The 20,983-nt window shown below is 36.9% G+C and overlaps 1 protein-coding gene across 1 annotated transcript in view; it reads left to right on the plus strand.

Moving 5' to 3' along the window:
* The window catches only part of LOC107701225 (TSC22 domain family protein 2-like), a 36,464-nt gene that overhangs the window by 13,164 nt on the left and 2,317 nt on the right, over positions 1–20,983 (plus strand). The window contains exon 2 of the mRNA XM_016503182.1: positions 20,158–20,209. Coding sequence (XP_016358668.1) covers positions 20,158–20,209 — 52 coding nt within the window. The remainder of the gene's footprint in view (positions 1–20,157; positions 20,210–20,983) is intronic.

Below are 20,983 nucleotides of genomic sequence, written 5' to 3' on the forward strand. Positions count from 1 at the left end.
ATGTGTATATATATATATATATATATATATATATATATATGTATATTTATGTATATGTATATATTAGGCTATTATATAGTATTATAATAGCATTATATAGTGTTTTTTTTTAGTCACAGATCGGACTATTTTTTCGGATAAGCAAGAAAAAAAAAGATTTAAAGCACAGAGAATGACAATGCTGTGAAGGGTTTTTGACATAGGCTAATTTGTATACACAACTCTATATTTCTGCGCTGTCTGAAACACGTCTCTATGCTTGTGCGTGCTTTGATTGTGTGCGAGAACAGCACGTGAGTAACGAACTCTCTTTCGTTTCTTCTACTTGTGGTGTAAAATTGCTTGAACGTGTAAATTGGCAAATTAATCTGCGAATCACGTGTGTGTAGGGTCTCATCCATACGTATTACGGATCAACTGCGATCCGTTTTAACTCCTAATTAGGGTTGCGTATCGTTCGGTTTTTTTACGATACCGGTGCCAAATCGATACTTCTAAAACGGTACTGGTGCCTGAACCGATACTTAAAAAAAAAAAAAAAAAAAAAAATACTGGACACCAGAGGGCGCCCTCGCGCAGAAACTCCACATCACAGAAGTAATAGGACTCAGGAAATCCCTATACATTTTGCTAATATGGACAAAGGCATTGCTATTGCTGTAACTGAGTAAACAGAAGATGCCCTGGGGGTAAGCAGATAAACATCACATTTTCATTTTTGGGTGAACTATCCCTTTAAGGATTTTTTTTTTTTGAGAGTCCTATTTCTGTGTCCCTGTGTTATAGACCATTTATTTTAATTTCAGTTGATAGCAGACATCCTGAAATATAAATAAGAGTTTTTGTGATACCCTCTTCTTTGAATGCTCTGTTTCTATATGTTCTTTGTTATTAGAGCTTATACAGCTCAGTGTACAGAAACCTGTTTCTGCGTAATCCTCTGCCAGCTTCACGTCCCCAGGGTAATTCCATTTGTCAGTCATCATCTTTTGGTGGAAACATGAAAGAATATTTCCACAAGTGTTTGTTTTAAGCACCATTTGAGTGAATTTTGCTAATTATCCATTGTCTCTGTATTTGTTTCCGTTTTGTCTTTTTGACTGAATTTACGCAATCATTTGTTCAAGAATTACCAAGCCCACATGGAAATTTTCGCAAAGAGTTCTGTAGAAAGCTTTGCAGATTTCAGTAGAATTTGAGTACAAATCTATGAAGTCCTTCATTTTCTTTTATAAATGTTGTGTGCATGCACTTTTTGCAATTGTACACTTTTTTTGGACCTCACTTTACAAGCTCTACTTATTAAAAAAAAAAAAAAAAAAGAAGGAGCTGATTTAATTATTAAATATTTTTAAATATTTGAATTGCTAAATTGCTCCAAATTGCCTAAATTATGTTCATGTACCAGTTGGAGTGTAGCACACTTAGCTCCATTTAACACATTTAGTTTCATAATGAATTTATTCCACAGATTCTCCCCACAAACTACCTTTTTTGTAACTAAATGGTGTTGTATTAATTATGAGGTTTGATCTTCTGTGTTTTCTAAACACATACCATTTCTATCACAACTTCTGTTGGGTTAGAGACAGCTATTTTGTAGCTGTAAATGTTAAATTATTCAGTATTGTATTCTAGGCCAACGTTTGGACCAAGACCACATTTAAACATTTGGAATAATTGTGTGTGTGTGTGTGTGTTTAAGATGCTTTAGATTTATAATTTGCTAATTTGCTTTTTTATTATTATTATGGAAACAAGAAGTCACGGCAATTCTGTGGAAGCCCATTTCTGCCACTGAATAAAAAATAAAAAAGGGTAATTGCAACTTTTTATCTCACAATTCTGACTTTTTCTCGCAAATGCATTTTTTTATATTGCTGTTCTGACTTCTTTTTTTTCTCTTTCTCGCAATTGTGAGTTTATTCTGGGAATTATGAGATATGATCTTGCAATCGGGAGCTATAAATTCAGAAGTGTGGGATATAAACTCACAATTGTGTGTTATTAAGTCAGAGCTGCAAGATATAAACTTGCAATTCCGACTTTCATCAGAATTGCCTGATTTAAACCCACAATTCTGAGAAAAGAATTCAAAATTGTGAGGAAAAAAAATCTGAATTGTGATACAAAAACTCACAGTAACCGTTTTTATTTTTTATTCAGTGGCAGAAATGAGCTTGCACACAATTCCAGTGAAGCCAGATTAAAAAAAAAAAAAAAAAAAACTATAATAAGTGAGTCAAGTCACTGCTGGTCAAAGGATAATGGCCACTTTGTAACATTCACTGTGTTGCATGATCGACCAAAGAAAATCAAATTAATCTCCTTTTAGTTAAGCTGTATAAACTTGGCTGTAAATCAATGTGATCATTTGTGTAGGGGATCCGTGTCTCACACTCAGTGGCTGTTCTGACTTTTCCTGTTTGGCATATATTCACTCTGAACTTTGAATACTTCAGGCCTGTAGCTTGGGGCTCAGTCGCCAGAGCTGTTTCACACCCTGAGCCTTTTCACTCTTAGATATGAATGGCCATTCAACTGTGTCTTGAAAGCCCTTAAGGCATCACAGCAGATTTGTTTTGGTCTTTCCTTCTAAAACTTTGACATTATATTACCTTATTTATCTCTCTCTCTTTTTCTTTCTTTTATCTGCAAGGAATCCCTCCACGGCTTTCTATCAGGCCTTCCCAAACGGCAGGTCAAAGGCCATCAGTGATGGGTATAATCACTGTGTGTGTATTACATTGCACTCTTGGCGGCCGTGAGTGTGCATGGAGTGAGCATGGCATTTGTGGAAGTGTTTCAGGTCTAAGTGTCTAACATCCGTAACTCTTACATATGGACCCTTTTCACAGGCTGATGATGCATTCACACAGTTATTAGCATTGTAAATCGTTTGTAAAATCATGGAATCACGGTTGTGCTTTCTTTTATTTTTTTTCTTCTTTTTTAACAAATATAGTCACCACAGTAGTTTACTCAGCTATGACTACTTCTTCTGAGAACTCTGGAAATGTGAAAAGGGTCCATTGTTGGCACTTTTGGCTTGGGCATCTCATACACATGAGAAAGTGCTGACTGAGAAGATGTGTTTGAAGGGTGTAGATAGACCCAGGTCAGTTAGACTGGAGTTACTTACACAGAACAACCTCCTGGACAGCAACCAATCTGGCTTCAGAAGTGGACATTCGACTGAGACTGCCTTGCTTTCAGTTGTTGAAGCCCTAAGACTGGCAAGAGCGGCTTCCAAATGGATAAAAGCGTCTGCTAAATGACTAAATATAAATATATATACTTCATTGGTCAATGGATGCCTTGGTCAGAGTGTGTTGCAGCAAATGTTTACTCAGTTATTGGATGCATGATGGTACATCCACAGTAGAAACTATTTCAGTACTCTTTTTTCGCATTATCGATACACCGATACCAGCTGCACTTTCTCGCTCGCTCATCTCTCTGATAGCCACACACACCAGAGTAATGAGAGCATTTAACCTGTTGACCAACAAAATACACATTTAATAACATTTTTACTGCAAACTGACTAAATAACATCAGTCGAGTGTTTGAAGTAACTTCCTTTTGTCATCTGATGTGGCTTCTTTTTATTCAGTTGCAGCGATAGCTGTAAGCCTTTGTCTATGTAAGTGATTTTCTGGATCGCCAGAAGTAATATTATTATTGTAAGGCATATCTGGATGAGGGCGCCTCCCGGCTTACAGTATGAATGAAGCAGACATTACATGTATTTATAGCACACCATAATGCTCACACCAGCCTATTTTGGGTTAAAATGTGAAAAATAATACTTTTCTCTGAAGAAATTTGAAGCAAACATGAACATCCATAAGGTTTTCTCCAGTGTTTTGCATTTAGGGCCCAATGTAATCTGTTTTTTCCCCAGTTTTATTTTTTTTTTCCGTTTTAATTTTTCTGGACTCCTTTAATGGTTAAATTAAGATTTATACAATTTAACATCAATTTATTAAAAGTTTAACGAAAGTTACATTGTTAGGTACAGTGACCGGGAGGAGACACTGAATTGGTTCGGTGTTCGGTTCACTTCATTTTGTTGTGGCCACGACATATTAACTTCTGGGAATGTGGTATGTCATGGCCTTGAGATGTGAAGTCGTGGCCTTAAGATGCTATGTAGAAACAGCATGTAGATAAAACATGTTTCAAGTTTCAAGTTTAATTTACTTATATAGCACCATTAAAACAGCGGCAGCTGACCAATGTGCTTTACAGCATCAGATAAAATAAATACAAGCAAAACAATAAAAAAAAATATCACAGATAAAATCAGAGACAAATTATCAACAGGATATCAAAAGAAAATCAGAACAACAACAGAAGTCGAATTTAAAAAATGAATCATCAAGGGACATTAAAAGCAATGGAAAAAATAATGAGTTTTAAGCAAAGATTTAAAAATCTGTATTGTAGGAGCAGATCTAATATGAACTGGTAAACTGTTCCAGAGTTTAGGACCCGCAACAGCAAAGGCACGTTCACCTCTTTATTTAAGTCTGGCTCTGGGAACATTGAGCAATCTATGACTACCGGATCGAAGAGCTCGAGAAGGGATATGTGGAGATCGAAGCTCAAATAGATATGAGGGGGGCTAAGTTGTTTAGGGACTTAAAAACAAAAACTAGGGTTTTGAACTCCACTCTAAACCAAACAGGCAGCCAATGCAATGATGCTAACGCAGGTGTAATGTGAGTGGATTTACAGAGGCCCAATAAAAGTCTTGCTGACGCATTTTGAACCAACTGGAGATGGGCCAGGGAAGTAGTGTTCATTCCACAATAAAGTGAGTTACAGTAGTCTAAACCATGATGATATAAAAACACGAATTACTCTTTCAACATCTTGAAAAGAGAGAAAATACTTCATTTTGGAAAGAAGGCGGAGATGAAAAACACAGGATCTAACCACTGAGTTTACTTGTTTGTCTAGTTTCAGCTCATTATCAAGCAAAACGCTTGATAAAGTTTTTAACAAGAGTTTTGGCTTAAAATGTGACATGGTGATCATTAACAAACTTTGTGGGAATGCCACTAGGGGGCCAAAGAATATCATTTCCATTTTCTTTTTCGTTTAGATTACGAAAATTTGATGACATCCAGATTTTTATGTCCTCCATACACTCCATTAGAGGGCCCAGGGAGATGTTACCTGAGCGTTTAAGGGGCAAATAAATCTGGGTGTCATCGGCATAGCAATGAAAAGATACACCATGCTTTTGGAAAATAGAGCCCAATGGGAGCATATATAAAGAAAAAAGGGTAGGAGCTAGTATAGATCCCTGCGGGACCCCACATGGGAGATTGGCAGCTGATGACATGAGGTTGCCAAGGCAAACAGAGAATCTCCTGTCCTTCAAATAGGAAGTAAACCAGCTTAAACTGTTCCCGTCACGCCCATTTTTATTGACATTAAACATTTCATTTAATATTTGTATGTTGTTGTTGTTATTATTATATGAACTTGTTAGGACTATATTTTTATATTTATTGTTATATATGATTATTTCCCCTTTCAATTCGTGTATCGCTTTACCTAATTAACGTTCTGTATAACGTTAATTATGCTAGTATTTGCTACCATATATTTTGCAAATACTGTAAACGCCTGACAATTATGATTGTATTTATGCCCGTGTGTGATGATAAATGAGCGTGTTGTGTTTTCATTTACAAATGAAACACTATAGTATTTATAATTATAGTCTGTTGATTAGCTGAAATAAAATTAAATGTTAAATTCAACATTTAAACTGCATAAAATTGCAGTCAGCATAATCACAGCTTTATTGGCATGTCGGGCATATACTGTAGGCTATTATTTACAAAACTAGAGCCTGACCGATATGGTTTTTTTGGGGCCGATGCCGATATGATACCGATATTAGGGAGTAAAAAAAGTCTGATATCGATATATCAGCCGATATTCTTTATGTGTATTTTATAGTACAGTACCAGTCAAAAGTTTGGACACACTTCCCATTCCCAAACTTTTGACATAACCAGAATACCTCCAAGAATTCTTGCTAAGTTGTCTCATTAAAATGTGTAATTTGTAGAACGTTTCTCTATGAACAAAATGTCCATTAGAGGTGTTTTTAATGTGGTTTTGCATGAGTACATTGAGTACTAGTTTACTTAAACCTCAGAGGCACAAATTGACATTTGATTGATTGAAAATTCAGTAGTTCTTGTACAAAGGGAGGGTTGTACTGACAGTGAGCCAGAAGGATTTTACATTACTGTGTGACTCATAACTCTGGTGGGAAGGATGGTATTCATGTCAAGAGCAGATTTCTGATATTTGCTACATGTTCGCTCCTGTCCCCACTGAAGCACAATGTTGACAGCCATCAAACCATCGCCCTGAAAGGGCCTTTTTTTGTGACCACATGCATTTTAAGCACGTCTTGAGACTGATTTCTTGTGCTATGATTCACAATCGAATGCCTGCAGATTTTGATAATTTTACCTAATTGAAATGATGAACTGTAGTAAATTTCAGATTAAAGGGGTCATATGATGCTGCTAAAAAGAACATTATTGTGTGTATTTGGTGTAATGAAATGTTTATGCGGTTTAAAGTAAAAAAACCCACATTATTTTCCACATACTGTACATTATTGTTTCTCCTCTATGCCCCGCCTTTTTGAAACGCGTCGATTTTTACAAAGCTCATCGGTCTGAAAAAGCGAGGTGTGCTGTGATTGGCCAGCTATCCAGTGCGTTGTGATTGGCCGAATACCTCAAGCGTGAGATGGAAATGTTACGCCCCTTACCATACTGTTGTATTTCCTCAGCGACCAGCACGGATCAGCTCTAGGCATGACGAAGCGGATATCGTCTTCTTTTGGAAGACCAAACAAAGTAGTTTCGCTTTCACAACGAAGCACACAGCGCCTTCACGACATGACGGCGGCAACAACAATACTACAGCGAGAATAAAAGTTACGCCTTCTTTCTTTGCGTGAACATTTGGGCGGCGTTATGCAAATCTTCCCACATAGTGACGTAGATATGTGGGGGTGTGTTAGAACGAGCCGTTTTAGGTAGGCGTGGTTGACTCTTAACTTTTATAAAGAATATCTCTTTGGATTTGAGACTTTAGTCTTTGCAACTTTACAGATCTTCTTTATGCACCAAGAGCTTGTAACACTCCAAAGAGGAAGGAACAATTGAAATCGCATCATATGACCCCTTTAACATTTTATATTCAGAACCATAAAACAATTTAACAGCAATTTTGCATGAGAATGATTGTCATAGATCATTAGGACAGTTGCATGTTTAATGCTTATTCATAGTCTGAACCTCTCTGAGAGTATTTATGTGACAGGCATCGATGCAGATAAGGAAACTTGTGCTTCTTATTTGACTATTTATCCCACTCTTTTATCTCCATCCAAAGGCTCCAGGGCTTTTAGTTACAGGCAGATTTCCATGGAAATACTTTAGTTTGACAATATTTGCATGTCTTTTTTTTCCTGTTTGTATTAAGTGCAAATGCATTGGCTTTTTTGTAGAATTAGTTGTTGGAATATAGATACAGATACTGATTCCCAGGGCCGGATTTACCTCTTTTCGTGACATAGGCAAAACAAATTTTTTGGCCCCCCTTCCTTATTAATATGTTAGGCCTAATATTACCACCCAAGCAAACAAAAATATTTCTTTAATCAGTAGTAACCGTTACAGTGTTTTCTATCGCAATAAGCGCTTGCGTTGAATGTAGTTCTTAATTTGTTTGAGAACTGAGAAAGACCATTCCATTAATAGGCGCGGTGTCGTGGCCACATAACCACTTCGGGAGTGCATTATTTCTTTAATAATTTTAACGGCCTGGAGACACAATCACACATCAACTGTTCAGATGATTTGTTTCAAGACATTTGACATGTTTCTGTCCTGAAATCTCGTGTGTGTTAAACTAGCTAATTTTTTATGCACCTCATCCCAAACCTTCCGTTGCAAATTCCAAAACGTCATTTTAGAGCTAATAACGGGAGGCTTGAGCCATTGATATGCAGGCTAAAGCAGTTATTAATGCAGTCTAATGCGGTTATTAGAGAGAGAGAGGGAGAGAGAGAGCGTCTCTCAGCAGCGTTCAGCAGCAGCGTCTTACTAATAGCGAATCTTTAAGTTAAACTGCTTCAAGAACCTCACAACTGAGAAATGTCATGTAGCTTTTCAGCTGCGAAACTATTTTATTGATAAACTTTTGTCAGCGCTGACCCGCGAATTTCTGTTCGCGTCTCCGCGTGTGTGCGCGAGTGCGTGTCTGTACTGTGTGTGCGTCTGTCAGAGAGACTGGGAGAATGAAAGCGTGATTTCCGTAGCCTACATAAAAAAGGTGGAAGACATGGAAGTAGTTTGTCATTTTTACCCTATTGTTTGTTATATTTATTTTGTAATATAATATATATTTATAAATTATATTATTTATTTCTTCTGGGGTTTTGGTTCTTTTACTGTTGTAGATACAGTGTTTCCCCTAGGTTTACGGCTATATTTACATTTTTAAGGCATAAAACATTCATTTAATTTATCTTTTAATTAATGAAAATTAAACATTTTATTTTATTTAATATTACATTTAAAACATTGAAGAAATATTGTATGATTATTTCTTAAAAATAAGGTTTTAATAATGTTAGTAGTAGTAGCAGCCTATTACGTACATTCTACTGAACAATAGTAGGCTAATAAATTTCTGCCGCAATGTCTTCAAGTTAAACCAGACTTTTATTTTGACGGGTTGCCAGTGAATACCTTTACATTTCTGTGTGAATATGTTATATATGGGGATAGTTTTTTGTGTGTGTGTGCACGCGCATCGGGCGGAACTCCGCTGTGCGTGATACAGAGAGTGCGACCATGTAATGTAGAGACAGAAATGACATGCCGTTGTGTAAATAAGATAAATAACATAAGGCTATTTAGTTTGTTTAATAAAAGAACAAGGTATAGACATGTTCTATAGGAAAGCTAACTTTAAATGACTTCTGTTGTGATCTGGCGCTATAGAGAAAATAAAATTAAAATTAACTTGACCTTCAAGGGGGGCGGGGGGTGCTGTTGGGAGGGCGGGCCGCCCCCCTAATATAATGGCAGGGGAAACACTGAGATATCCCATAGTATAGCAAAAATATTATATATCTCTTCATTGTGTTTGGGCCCCACTGGACGAGCGAACATAGGCACGTGCCTAGAATGCCTATGCGTAAATCCGGCCCTGCTGATTCCATCTGTTACATCTATGAGCTGTAGTTGTTCCAAAATTATATTTGTGTATGTGGAGTAGGAATGGTTCACTCAAAAAACCTAATCTTTGGTTGGAGCACAAAGAGATATTTTGCAGAATGTCCAAGCTGCTCTTCTCCACACAGTGAAAGTAGACCAGTCAGTTATTCAGTGAAAATGTTTCCCTCATTGTAACTCAACTCTTCATAGAGCTTGACAGGCCATGGTCTACTTATTTTGTATGGACAAGAGCAGCTTGGACTATTTCAACATCTCCTTCTCAATTACACAAAAGAAAGTAGTTTAGGCTAATTGGAAATAACCTTGGAGCACAAAACCAGTCATAAGTGTCATTTTTTTTTTAATTGAGATTTATACATCATCTGAACGCTGAATAAATAAGCTTTCCATTGATGTATGGTTTCTTAGCATAGGACAATAATTGGCTGAGATACAATTATTTGAAAATCTGGAATCTAAGGGTGCAAAAAAATCAGAATATTGAGAAAATCGTCTTTAAAGTTGTCCAAATGAAGTTCTTAGCAATGCATATTACTAATCAAAAATTAAGTTTGAAATGAAATGTCCATTGAGTGGCGCTAAAATGCGTGTTCAGTTCTTGACTGTGGCCATGTTTTTATTACGTAGGTACAGGCACGTATTGCTGCGTTTTTGCATGTTGCTTCAGAATAAAAAAAAAAGTGAATGCTCTATCGTGTTGGAAAATAACAAACACCCTACACCAAACCCAACCCTAAACTTACACAATAGTGTTAACGGAAGCAAAAGTGATATAAAAATGATCAACCGCTGATGCAACCCTGCTATTTTAACTTCCTTATACGTTGGTTTGAGCTGTTATGTCGGACCGTAGTTTCACGGGATTCGTACCGGAGCGCTTCACCTCAGAAGTGCAATGCAAACCTACTGCATTTTCAAAACCCATTCATATGAAGCTGTATATGTGACGCTAATCAGTTTTCAAATCTCGCAGCATGTGAAAATCATTTTGAAGTCGTAATATAATATTGTGCAAGGAATTGTGTGAAAGTTAGGCTTTCTTGATCAAAACTGTGGACCTGTAAATCATACTTTGTGTGGAAAGGAATAAAAGTTGTTAAAGTTTTACTGCCTCTAGTGTTCATTTTAACTGGACACTGCAGCGGTTTGTACATATAGATACCTGTACGTTTTTGGGTTTTGCAGAAAGGGAGATAGAGTCACGTATTTCCAATGAGCATGCATAGAAAAAGTCATACTTGTCTGGAACAATATGAGTAAATTACAGTATTTTCATTATTGAGCAAACCTGCATGTTTTTGTAAAGATGTCCTCACAAATTCAGATTACAAAATCAGTTGGCTTTCATGATTAATTGAAGTTGGTTAACTTTTTTCTTCACACGTGTTCTAGAAAACTGCAACGGCTGGCTAAATCCAGCACAGTGTTAAGCCCTTGGAAATCAGAGTTCAAATAGGGGTTGTGTAATGGATTCCTTTGTTTTGGATTAGAATTGAGAATTTCAGAATTTAGAATGAAGAAAGCAGCAGAGCAAAGATTGTGAGCTAGCAAGGATTGTCATTGATTCTAGGCCAGCTAGTTCACAGTAGTTCACAATCTGCTTATCCGACACTTAAAGTTCAATTGTGTGGTTACATCTACAAATAGACTTTAACCTGCGTTATGTAGTGAAAATTAAAAATATATTCTGCAAATAGCCCACATTAATTCAACTTGGATGAATGTTTTGAATGATTTTACTTAAGATAGTGTCATATCATTTTAGATGTGTAGCTTTAGGACCAAAGTCAAATCAGTGTTTTTAGAAGTTGATTTGACCGAAAAATTACTTAAGAGCCCCTCCCATAGGTGCCATGTTCTTGTAATTAAGTAGCATTTTGACACTGGGCATTTACCACTTGACTTTTGCCATTTGCAGTGTTGACTGGCTAAGTGTGCGGGTTGTTGGAAAATGATTCAATATTAGATTGATTCATTTAAGGGTTTTCAAAGTGTAGACTGAGACTCATCAGCATTTCCATCTTCATTTTCTCTGTAAAACAATGAATGCTTGCAGATTTAAATAAGCCTTTTAACTAAGCTATAGCATGCATTCTGCTAAACAGCAGGAGGCGCCTGTTGGAGTGCGTGTGGACGGAGGTGATAACACCGGGTGATCCGCATGAATCACAGGGGCCCACATGACTCCCACCAGCGGTAGGAGGTCATTGATTCTAGGCCAGCTGTGTGCAGACCAAAAACATTATGCAACAGCTCAACGAATCAATTAACAGCATCTCTCAAGACTCTGGACTTGTTTACAACAAATGGGTGTTGAGGATGAATCACTCATGACTCTGATTTCAAGCCGAAGGAACTACATGAACTTGAAGATACCCTCTGAAAGACATTTTAAACCCATTCACACTGAACGAGTTTTTGCATTTTTCTTTATTATGTAATCATGCTTTAAATCGAATTGCTTGACCGTTGCATGTGCGTCTTTTGCAGCATCTCGCGCATGATGTGGCATTCTGAAAACGCTACTCAGTTTTTAGTAGTGATGCACCAAAATTTCGGCAGCTGAAAACAGGTTTCAGACGAAAACTTTGCCTGCAACAGCTAAACATGTCAGCTGTGTGGAAGGTAGAGCTGGTTGGTAATATCTATTTTTTTAAACGATCTTCATTTTGATGAACTGAGATATTTTATTCTGTGCTGTTTTCAGTAGATGCATGAACAAAACTAAACGTGATTTGTAACTTACCTACCATTAAATAATCGCAAGAAGCTTTGTGCATTGTTACTTGTGATATGAAACAAAGGCTTTTGAATTCAAACAAATGTCAAAATTCACACAAAGGAGAAATTCAAACAAATGTTATTTTAATTGCTGAAATGGATCAGTTCAGCAGTGCTTTTGTCTCCATTATTTAAAGGGGTCCTATTATGCTCTTTTACAAAGTCTTGATTTTGTTTTGGGGGTGTACTAGAACATGCTATTCGGCGTCTGTATGCGGCGCCCAGCTACGTCGTGTTGTACTTGTAAGAATTGTTCTAGACATGCCGAAAATTTGACGCTACACCACAGCAGCTCTACTTCGTTTTCTCTGATGCACTAACTCTGCAGCAGCACTTCTTCTTCGTCGTCTCGTCTGATGCACTCACTCAACCAAGCGTTCTAACCACAACCTCACCCCACCCCCTCCAACCATTCGAATTTCTGTAGGCGGGAATTATTTGTAATTATATTCTAATGAGCCGCTTTGTGATATCACAAAGCCCGGAAACAAACACTGTATTCCAAACGAACCGTTCGTTGTAGTTCTTGAAAAGGGATTTTTAAAATACGAAATATCTCCCTTTGGAGTGGACTTTGAGATTTGTAACTTTCTAGATCTTTTTTATGCCCAAACATACACACTACACACCGACTAAAATTAAAAAAGTGAAAAAGCATAATAGGACCCCTTTAATGCATGTTTGAATGAATCTTATTTTCGAATCAAGTTTTTGGTTAAATAAAAACTTTACATTTTACTTTGGTGCATCACAGTCTTTATTTTATTTTTTTTCCATTTCCACAATGCTGTGTCTCAGTGTGAATAGGGCTTAAGGCTTTTTCCTAATGTACATTTTCGCAGAATGTCTTGTAGGGGTTGAACGACTTCAGATTTTTTAAAGTCGACATTTATGTGATGAAAGTCGAGTCGACGTCAACTAGTCGCTGCCCACATGGCTATTTCTCCTATAACAGCTCATTTTCATCAGTTCTTTTGTCTTTGGGTCGTTATATTTGTCACAGATTTCTTCTCATTCTAAATCAGATACAGATAAAGTAGCACAGTAAAGATTACATTCATATGAATGCATTAGTGAGAGCGATTGTGTGTGAGTTCATTCTACCTGAAGAAATCATATTGAGAAATCATAGAACAGTGTTGACAGTACATTTCTGTGCTTCTGAATGAATTCTGTAGCTATGTCTGTGTGTTACAATGCAGCAGCGCATTAGATTAGAACGGCGATTAACTTACCTGTACAATAAGCTGTTTAAAACATGCATACTCCCGTTCAATTTCAAGCATCCAGTAATATAATCACACGTCTTGTGGAGTGCTTTCAGAGTATGCATTTATTTGTCATGTTAACTGTTTGGAAACACAGCGTGAATGTGGACTTCAAATATTTCTTACCTTGTTGCGCCCTCTATAGGACCAGCGACTAGTCGACGTCAAGCTTAAACTGTCACGCGATTCTTTCTCGAGTCGATTCTGAGCTTAGTTTTGAACAGCAGATGGCGCTGCATGCTTCAGAAATAGCCCTACTCTGCTTGTTTCCAAACCCTTACGCACACTTGAACCTAGGCCTGGGCGATAAAACGGTATAGATATTTATCGACGGTACACCATCGATAACGATATAAAAAATGTTCGATATAGCGCACGATATAAGCACGTGCTCTGAGTAACGCAGACAGCACACACAAACACGAACACATGCTGAATTGAGTGCTGTGCCTGTGATGAGGAGATTGTGAATAAAAACATTAATATTAGTCGAATTTAAAATAAACATTTGCATTTGAATGCAAAAATGGTACAATCGAATGTTAGGAGTGCGTCAGGGAGCGTAATTAGTGGTGCGCGAGATGCAGTGATGATGATATAAGTGACATTGCATTTTAATGTTTTGTTAGTGTTGCCCACGAGACGCGCCGCTGCGGTGTTATTCGTTCAAAATATTAGAGAAATATAGAAGCTCAATGCATAGAAGATCTTGATTAGGTTAAAACCGAAACCAAGCCATTCACACAGAACGCATATTGAGCACATTTTTAGACGGACAAATATGACTGCTGCACTCGCGTCTCATGCAAGAGATGCAAAGAAAGTCATGCAAAGTTAAAATGATGATGATATAAGTGACATTGCATTTTAATGTTTTGTTAGTGTTGCCCACGAGACGCGCCGCTGCGGTGTTATTCGTTCAAAATATTAGAGAAATATAGAAGCTCAATGCATAGAAGATCTTGATTAGGTTAAAACCGAAACCAAGCCATTCACACAGAACGCATATTCAGCACATTTTTAGACGGACAAATATGACTGCTGCACTCGCGTCTCATGCAAGAGATGCAAAGAAAGTCATGCAAAGGTAAAACAGTTTTAACGTTTAGAAAAATGTGACGCGAATTTGTGAAGGTTTATTTCATTTCACTGCGTCTCATTTGTTTTTAAATGAAATCTGTGTTATGCACGTTTTTATAGACAGTTGAATTGACAGTTTAATGTGCTGCATTATTTTGCTCATTGCGCCCTCCTGTGGCCTCGGGAAACAAGTCAAAAGTTTCCTTAAGACTTATTTAATCTGCATATAAAACATAAGAAAGGAGATATTAGTTTACATTTTATTTTGTGTTTGACTGTTAAAAAAATAATATATATGCCTATATATATTTGTTGTTTGTCTTAATAAAGTGGGCAAATTAAAAATACAGTGGTTAAATTAAAAAAAAAATTATATTGCTGTTTTAAAAAAGGTTATAAAAAATGTAAATATTTATCGATACGATATGAAACATATGATACAATATGAACGATATGAAACATATATCGTTGATATATTTTTTAGCTATATCGCCCAGCCCTACTTGAACCTAAAATAATCATATTATCATTCATAATAATTCAATAATAATCATTCATAAAATTCGAAAAGGTTGAAGCGAATTACAAGGGTGTTCACAGTGGGCTGTGTTTACATTAATCTCGCGTCATAAAAGCATTCTGAGCCGAGGTGAAATTACATGATTCAGCCGAACGTACAAGCGCTCTTCTTCAGGAGCATTTGAGTGTGCGGATAAAAACTAGATTAGAGTGCCATCTGCTGTTAAAATCTAAGCTCAGAATTGATTCCAGAAAGAATCGCGATGCACGAATCGATTCTGCATCGATTTATTATCACAGCCCTAGTGCTACCCCTAATGTCTTGAAGAATGCAAATGAAGCTCAAGTTCCAAAATGACAAAAAGTAATACCACAAAACTATGATACAAGTAGAACTAGTGCACCATGAATTCACATAACTTTATTAGACCAAAAGTCGGCGTTATTCACTGAAATTATTGACTTTCATCTTGGTTTTCTTTGGCATGTTCATGAGCTAAGTAGATAGGTCCCTGATTTGTGAACAAATCATTGTTTTGAGTCAAATCTTTTGGTGACTCAGTTGGTCTAGTTAGCAAATCAGATCCATTTTTGAGTTATATTCACTGGCTCTTGTCACCACCGATAGCCTTGTGGGCAGTGCGCCGACATACAGCGCCGTTGCGCTATGGGTGTCCCGAGTTCGAACCCTGACTCGAGGACCTTTCCCGATCCTGCCCCCCTATCTCTCTCCCACTTCGCTTCCTGTCAGCTCAGATCTGTCCTTTCATAATAAAGGCAAAAATAAGTCTTTCAAAAATAAATAATTCACTGGCTCGATTATCAATTGGTTAGTCGTACAAAGCTGTCATATGACTTCAGAAATCATATGGACTACTTTAAGTGTTTTTGTTCTTGTTGCGGTTCAACAGCGTAAGTCCTCGTTCATTGTAATTGCATGGGAAAAAGCGACCAGGATATTCAAAATGTCATCTTTTGTGTTTCTCAGAGGAAAGTCAAGTCATACATGTTTAAAGCGACAGAGTCCAGTATCTCTTCATTTGTCATTTTATTACCCTGCAAAGAGAACTTTTGAGAACAGTCAACAATAAATGCATTTTAGAGTTGTTATCCAAAGGTTTTTAAAATGTGCAGTTTTATAGTGTTTCACCATGTTACTCACCATGAAATGGCCAAGGCATGGCGTTAAAACACCAACCAACTTAACCATGCGGAACATTTTTTAAAAGCTTGTTTGCACTTAAGATGGAAATATCACGTTTTCAGATATAGCCTAAATACCCTGAGAGTTCAAAATATTTTTTGTACGTGTTCCTCTCCACGTCTATCAATTTTACTAATACCAGGTTCTTTTCTTAAGAAATGAGTTTCCCCATTTGTGGGCAAGTATCAGTGGAATAGACTGGAATTCAAGTGTGTGTGTTCTGCTAGTCACGATGCAACATGCAGATAGATTTGACGTCATACGCATAAACCATACTGTGTGGTTGTTGAGAATGGGGTAATACAATTTTGTCATGTCAACTGATATTGACAAAACTTGCAAGAACTACATGATTCATTCATAGGCTCATCAATACTAAACCTCCAGTAAATGACTGATTGGTGAATTCAGCATTTTGATTTAACAAAAACTCTTTTAAAAAAGAAAAAAAGTACATGATGCACAAGAAACACGTTACAGGTTGTTTCTTTAACTGAAAATTACACCTGCTTTGCAAGTGTAGTGACTATTTAAAGTTGCATTTATGTATTCATTCATATATAGCCAACAATACATTGTATGGGTCAAAATGATTGATTTTTCTTTTATGCCAAAAATCATTAGGATATTAAGTAAAGATCATGTTCCATGAAGATATTTTGTAAATTTCCTACCGTAAATATATCAAAACTTAATTTTTGATTAGTAATATGCATTGCTAAGAACTTCATTTGAACAACTTTAAAGGAGATTTTCTCAATATTTTGATTTTTTTGCACCCTCAGATTCCAGATTTTCAAATAGTTGTATCTCGACCAAATATTGTCCGATCCTAACAAACCATACATCAATGGAAAGCTTGTTTATTTCAGCTGATGTGTAAATCTCAATTTTGAAAAATTGGCCCTTATGACTGGTTTTGTGTTCTAGGGTCACATATTTTTATTTTTCCATGGCACACTCTTGTTGATATTCACTTCATTGAAAGATAAGAATCTTATTTCCAAGTTAAGGGACTGCCTTTTCTGCCCAGAGTTAGTGGGATATCAGTGAATTTAACTGAATTTTGATCAAGATATATATATACTTTTAAATAGTTTCCTGCGAATTCTGGATCCTGTGGAAATGGTGCCCCAAGAATCGTAGAAAGTGTAGGAAGTGTTTCCTAAAGGTCATATGTAGGTAAACAGTTTTGAATTCAGCGGTCAGTTGGTGTATATATAGACTAGCATGCAACTGATGCAACTATTTGACAACAAGCAGGTGTTGACACCAGTTTAGAGCAGATGCAGTGGACACCAGGGACAACTTGATCCATTTGGGTTTAATTGCAGCTTTCACACCTTTTTGACTCGGTCTAATTTAAGAGACTTCTGAGAGGAGTGCAGAAGTGACTGCTTTTTCATGCTAATACATTCATGAAATTGTTTTACACATGAATGCATGATTATGCATCTGATAATGGAAGATTCTTGTAGTCTAGGATAAGTGTTCATTTTGACAGCACTTTTTCTTTTCAGATTTAGTTTAGCACCTGAAGGAATGCGTTAGTTGCGCAGGTTGTGAAATCTAAGGACAGTTGATGCGGTTTGGGAGACACCTATGATCTGCGGCGGCATGTGTCGGTTTTTATGTACACGTCTGTTTGACGTGCATGCGATCCAGTTCACGATCCCTGGTAAGGATGACAGAGAATAAGATCTAGAAAGCACATGCATCCCAGAAAAAAAGCTTAAGCTTGTTTTTGTGACCACCGAGTACCCAAAATTAAATTGGAGGCTGGTGACTTCTTAGCGGTCATCGTCCTTGAATGCACTACGCAATGCATTTTTTATTGAAAAACACTCAAGTAATGACCTTTTTTGTGTTGAATTCATTTTTGTATTCGTTTAGGGACTCATTCTAATATAAGGAGTTTAAAATTCAAGAATGCTTTTTGTTCACTTTTAACCAATTTATAATTGATTTCACGTTTGTGCATCTTAAGTATTTGCATAATTAGTCAAAGCGGATCTGCCTTTCCATTGTAAATAATAGCTACACACACATATATACACACGCACACATATATATATAAATACACACACAGACACACACACACACACACACACATATATATATATTTATATATATATACACACTACCAGTCAAAAATTTCGAATAATTATGGGTTATGTATTTATTTGTTGATCCAAGAAGTCTCTTCTGCTTACCGAGGCTGCATTTGTTTGTTCAGAAATATACTAAAACAGTAATAATGTGAGATATTATTACAATGTAAAATAACTGTTTTATTGTAATTTTTTTTAAAATGTAACTTCCAGCATCATTAGTGTCACATGAGCCTTCAGAAATCACTCAAATAATGTATTTTCTAAATCTTCCTGACCGTTTCCTAAAATGTTTTCTTTGAATGCATTAAAAAGTCGTTCGTATGATATAAACTTTAATAAGACAATCCCAATCCCAGACGAGGAAACACGAGCGGCTTGCTGATGCGTGGCCCCGCCTCTTGGGTGACGTCACTCGCCGGCCACGCCCCCTGAGAGCACAGATCCTTCAATCCTGAAGAGCGCCTTTACTGCTAACACACTTGTGTGTCTGAGACTAAACGATTACCAACATGCGCTGCCAGATGAGTTATTGCCTGCCATACTCTCCTGGCTCCTCTCCTACATATTCTGGGAGGTTATCATGCAGAGCACGATGCAGGTAAACGTTATGAATTTATAACAGGATTGAGACGCGAAGCCTTTTATTATTTTCCCGAGATAAACTCTTTTTGAGTGCATTCTGATGTGCTTTGGGTGACTTTTCTGAAAAGACACTTAATTTCTTAGTGTTATTAGTTATGTATCATTGTTGTGAAAAATAAATGTGGGTTTATGATGTGATATTATTATGTTAGATTAGTGAATGTTGGGTTGCGTTGCGGAATAAGCCTAAGGACATGTAACGTTACGCAGCGTTTGAGTTCATTAATATGAATACATCTAAAAACGTGCAGGTTGTACGTTTATGCTAAAACTCTTCCGCGTGCGCGGTGTTTGTTAAGCGAAGTATAATTATTTATTATCAGTTTACGTTAAAGCCTCGATTGTTTTGATGGTAGAAATCTAAGCAGCAGTTCACGCAGCGTTATTGCGCAACCAAATGACGGAACGGAAAGGAGTAAAACTAGGGTGACCATACGTGCCATTTTCCCAGGACGCGTCCTCGAGAGCATTTTGAAAGCGTAAGGAAGCGTCTGTATGGTATTTTGATGTCATACACCGATCGGTCTGCACACGCAAACAAAGCCAAAACCTAGATATTTTAGGCAATATAGAAATCCTGGCCAGGACGTGTCCTGGGAAAATGGCACGTATGGTCACCCTAGTAAAACTGACCTCGAGGGTCTCGAGGAGGGTTTAAAAAAGTTTTTTAACTGGTCATAAAAACGCAGCGTTCATAGCACAAAACGCGACCCAACGGCCTGACGCGCGTTTTCATTGATGGTAAGCAAGAACGCGTTCTGTGTGAACGGCCACTAACAGTATTGAAGCACGGCTTAATTTTCCCTTCTGGCCAAGGTTTTTGTTAATAATTGCTACTTTCACTTGATATTTAGTTTTGTCTATTGGTAGTTTTGTTGTAAATGTTTGCATTTTGCAATAGTTATACCTTAATAACTTAACTGTTTATGCACAAATTCTGGATCTATTTCCGTATGCGTAATGGAATATAATATTGTCAGGTTGTTTTGGATGTGGAGTATGTGCATGCCTGATTTCTCTCTTATCTCGCAGCACTCAACACGTGTATGATTTTATATGATACCTGCTGATAAGCACAAGTCATCTAAATTTACCATTCTGTGCACTGCATAGTTGGCAGCTAGTTAGTTGGAAGTGTGATTTAACAGATATGATGCAACGAGCCTGACAGAACTTGACAGACTATGCTTAAAAAAAAAAGAGTTTACATTGGGATCTCTTCTAAGGAATATTTCTTTGTTTTCTTTCTGCAGTGCCTCTGGCGCCAGTGTTGTGGCCATTGATAACAAAATAGAGCAAGCTATGGTGAGTATTTAAAAAAAAAAAATCTTAAATACATTAATGCATTTATCAATGAATTAAAAATAACTTTGATATTGTACTTGGGGGACAAGACAAGGTAATTAAAGTGAATATGGTGCAATTAATAATTCATGATATTTGTAAACAATACTTTCTGCCTTTTGAAAAATGATTAGGATGTGTACAATCTTTTACTTTTTATCTATTTATTTTTATTGACTTATTGAATTTTTACTTTTTGAAACTTATTGAAAAGTTTTTCAAATCCATATGAAACCAGAATAAATATCAAGAGTACTTTAATAATAACTTGCATTTATCATGAACAGACTCAATGTAATAAATCCCATTGTTTGGAGAAAAGTTCTTCCAAACTTTGTAAAAAAAAAAAACCACTTTATCCCTAAAACATGTTATATTACACAAGTGCTGGTAAATTAAACCATATATAATTTTAGAGTTTTAAGCAAAAATAGATCTGATTTGATTTTTTTCTTGCCATAAAAATAGCCACAGAAGCTGGCATGACACACACTCTCTCTCTCTCTCTCTCTCTCTCTCTCTCTCTCTCTCTCTCTCTCTCTCTCTCTCTCTCTCTCTCTCTCTCTCTCTCTCTCTCTCTCTCTCTCTCTCTCTCTCTCTCTCTCTCTCTCTCTCTCTCTCTCTCTCTCTCTCTCTCTCTCTCTCTCTCTCTCTCTCTCTCTCTCTCTCTCTCTCTCTCTCTCTCTCTCTCTCTCTCTCTCTCTCTCTCTCTCTCTCTCTCTCTCTCTCTCTCTC

Source organism: Sinocyclocheilus anshuiensis, unplaced genomic scaffold (genome assembly GCF_001515605.1).
Source record: "Sinocyclocheilus anshuiensis isolate Anshui unplaced genomic scaffold, SAMN03320099.WGS_v1.1 scaffold1754, whole genome shotgun sequence".
NCBI classification, from domain to species: Eukaryota; Metazoa; Chordata; class Actinopteri; order Cypriniformes; family Cyprinidae; genus Sinocyclocheilus; species Sinocyclocheilus anshuiensis.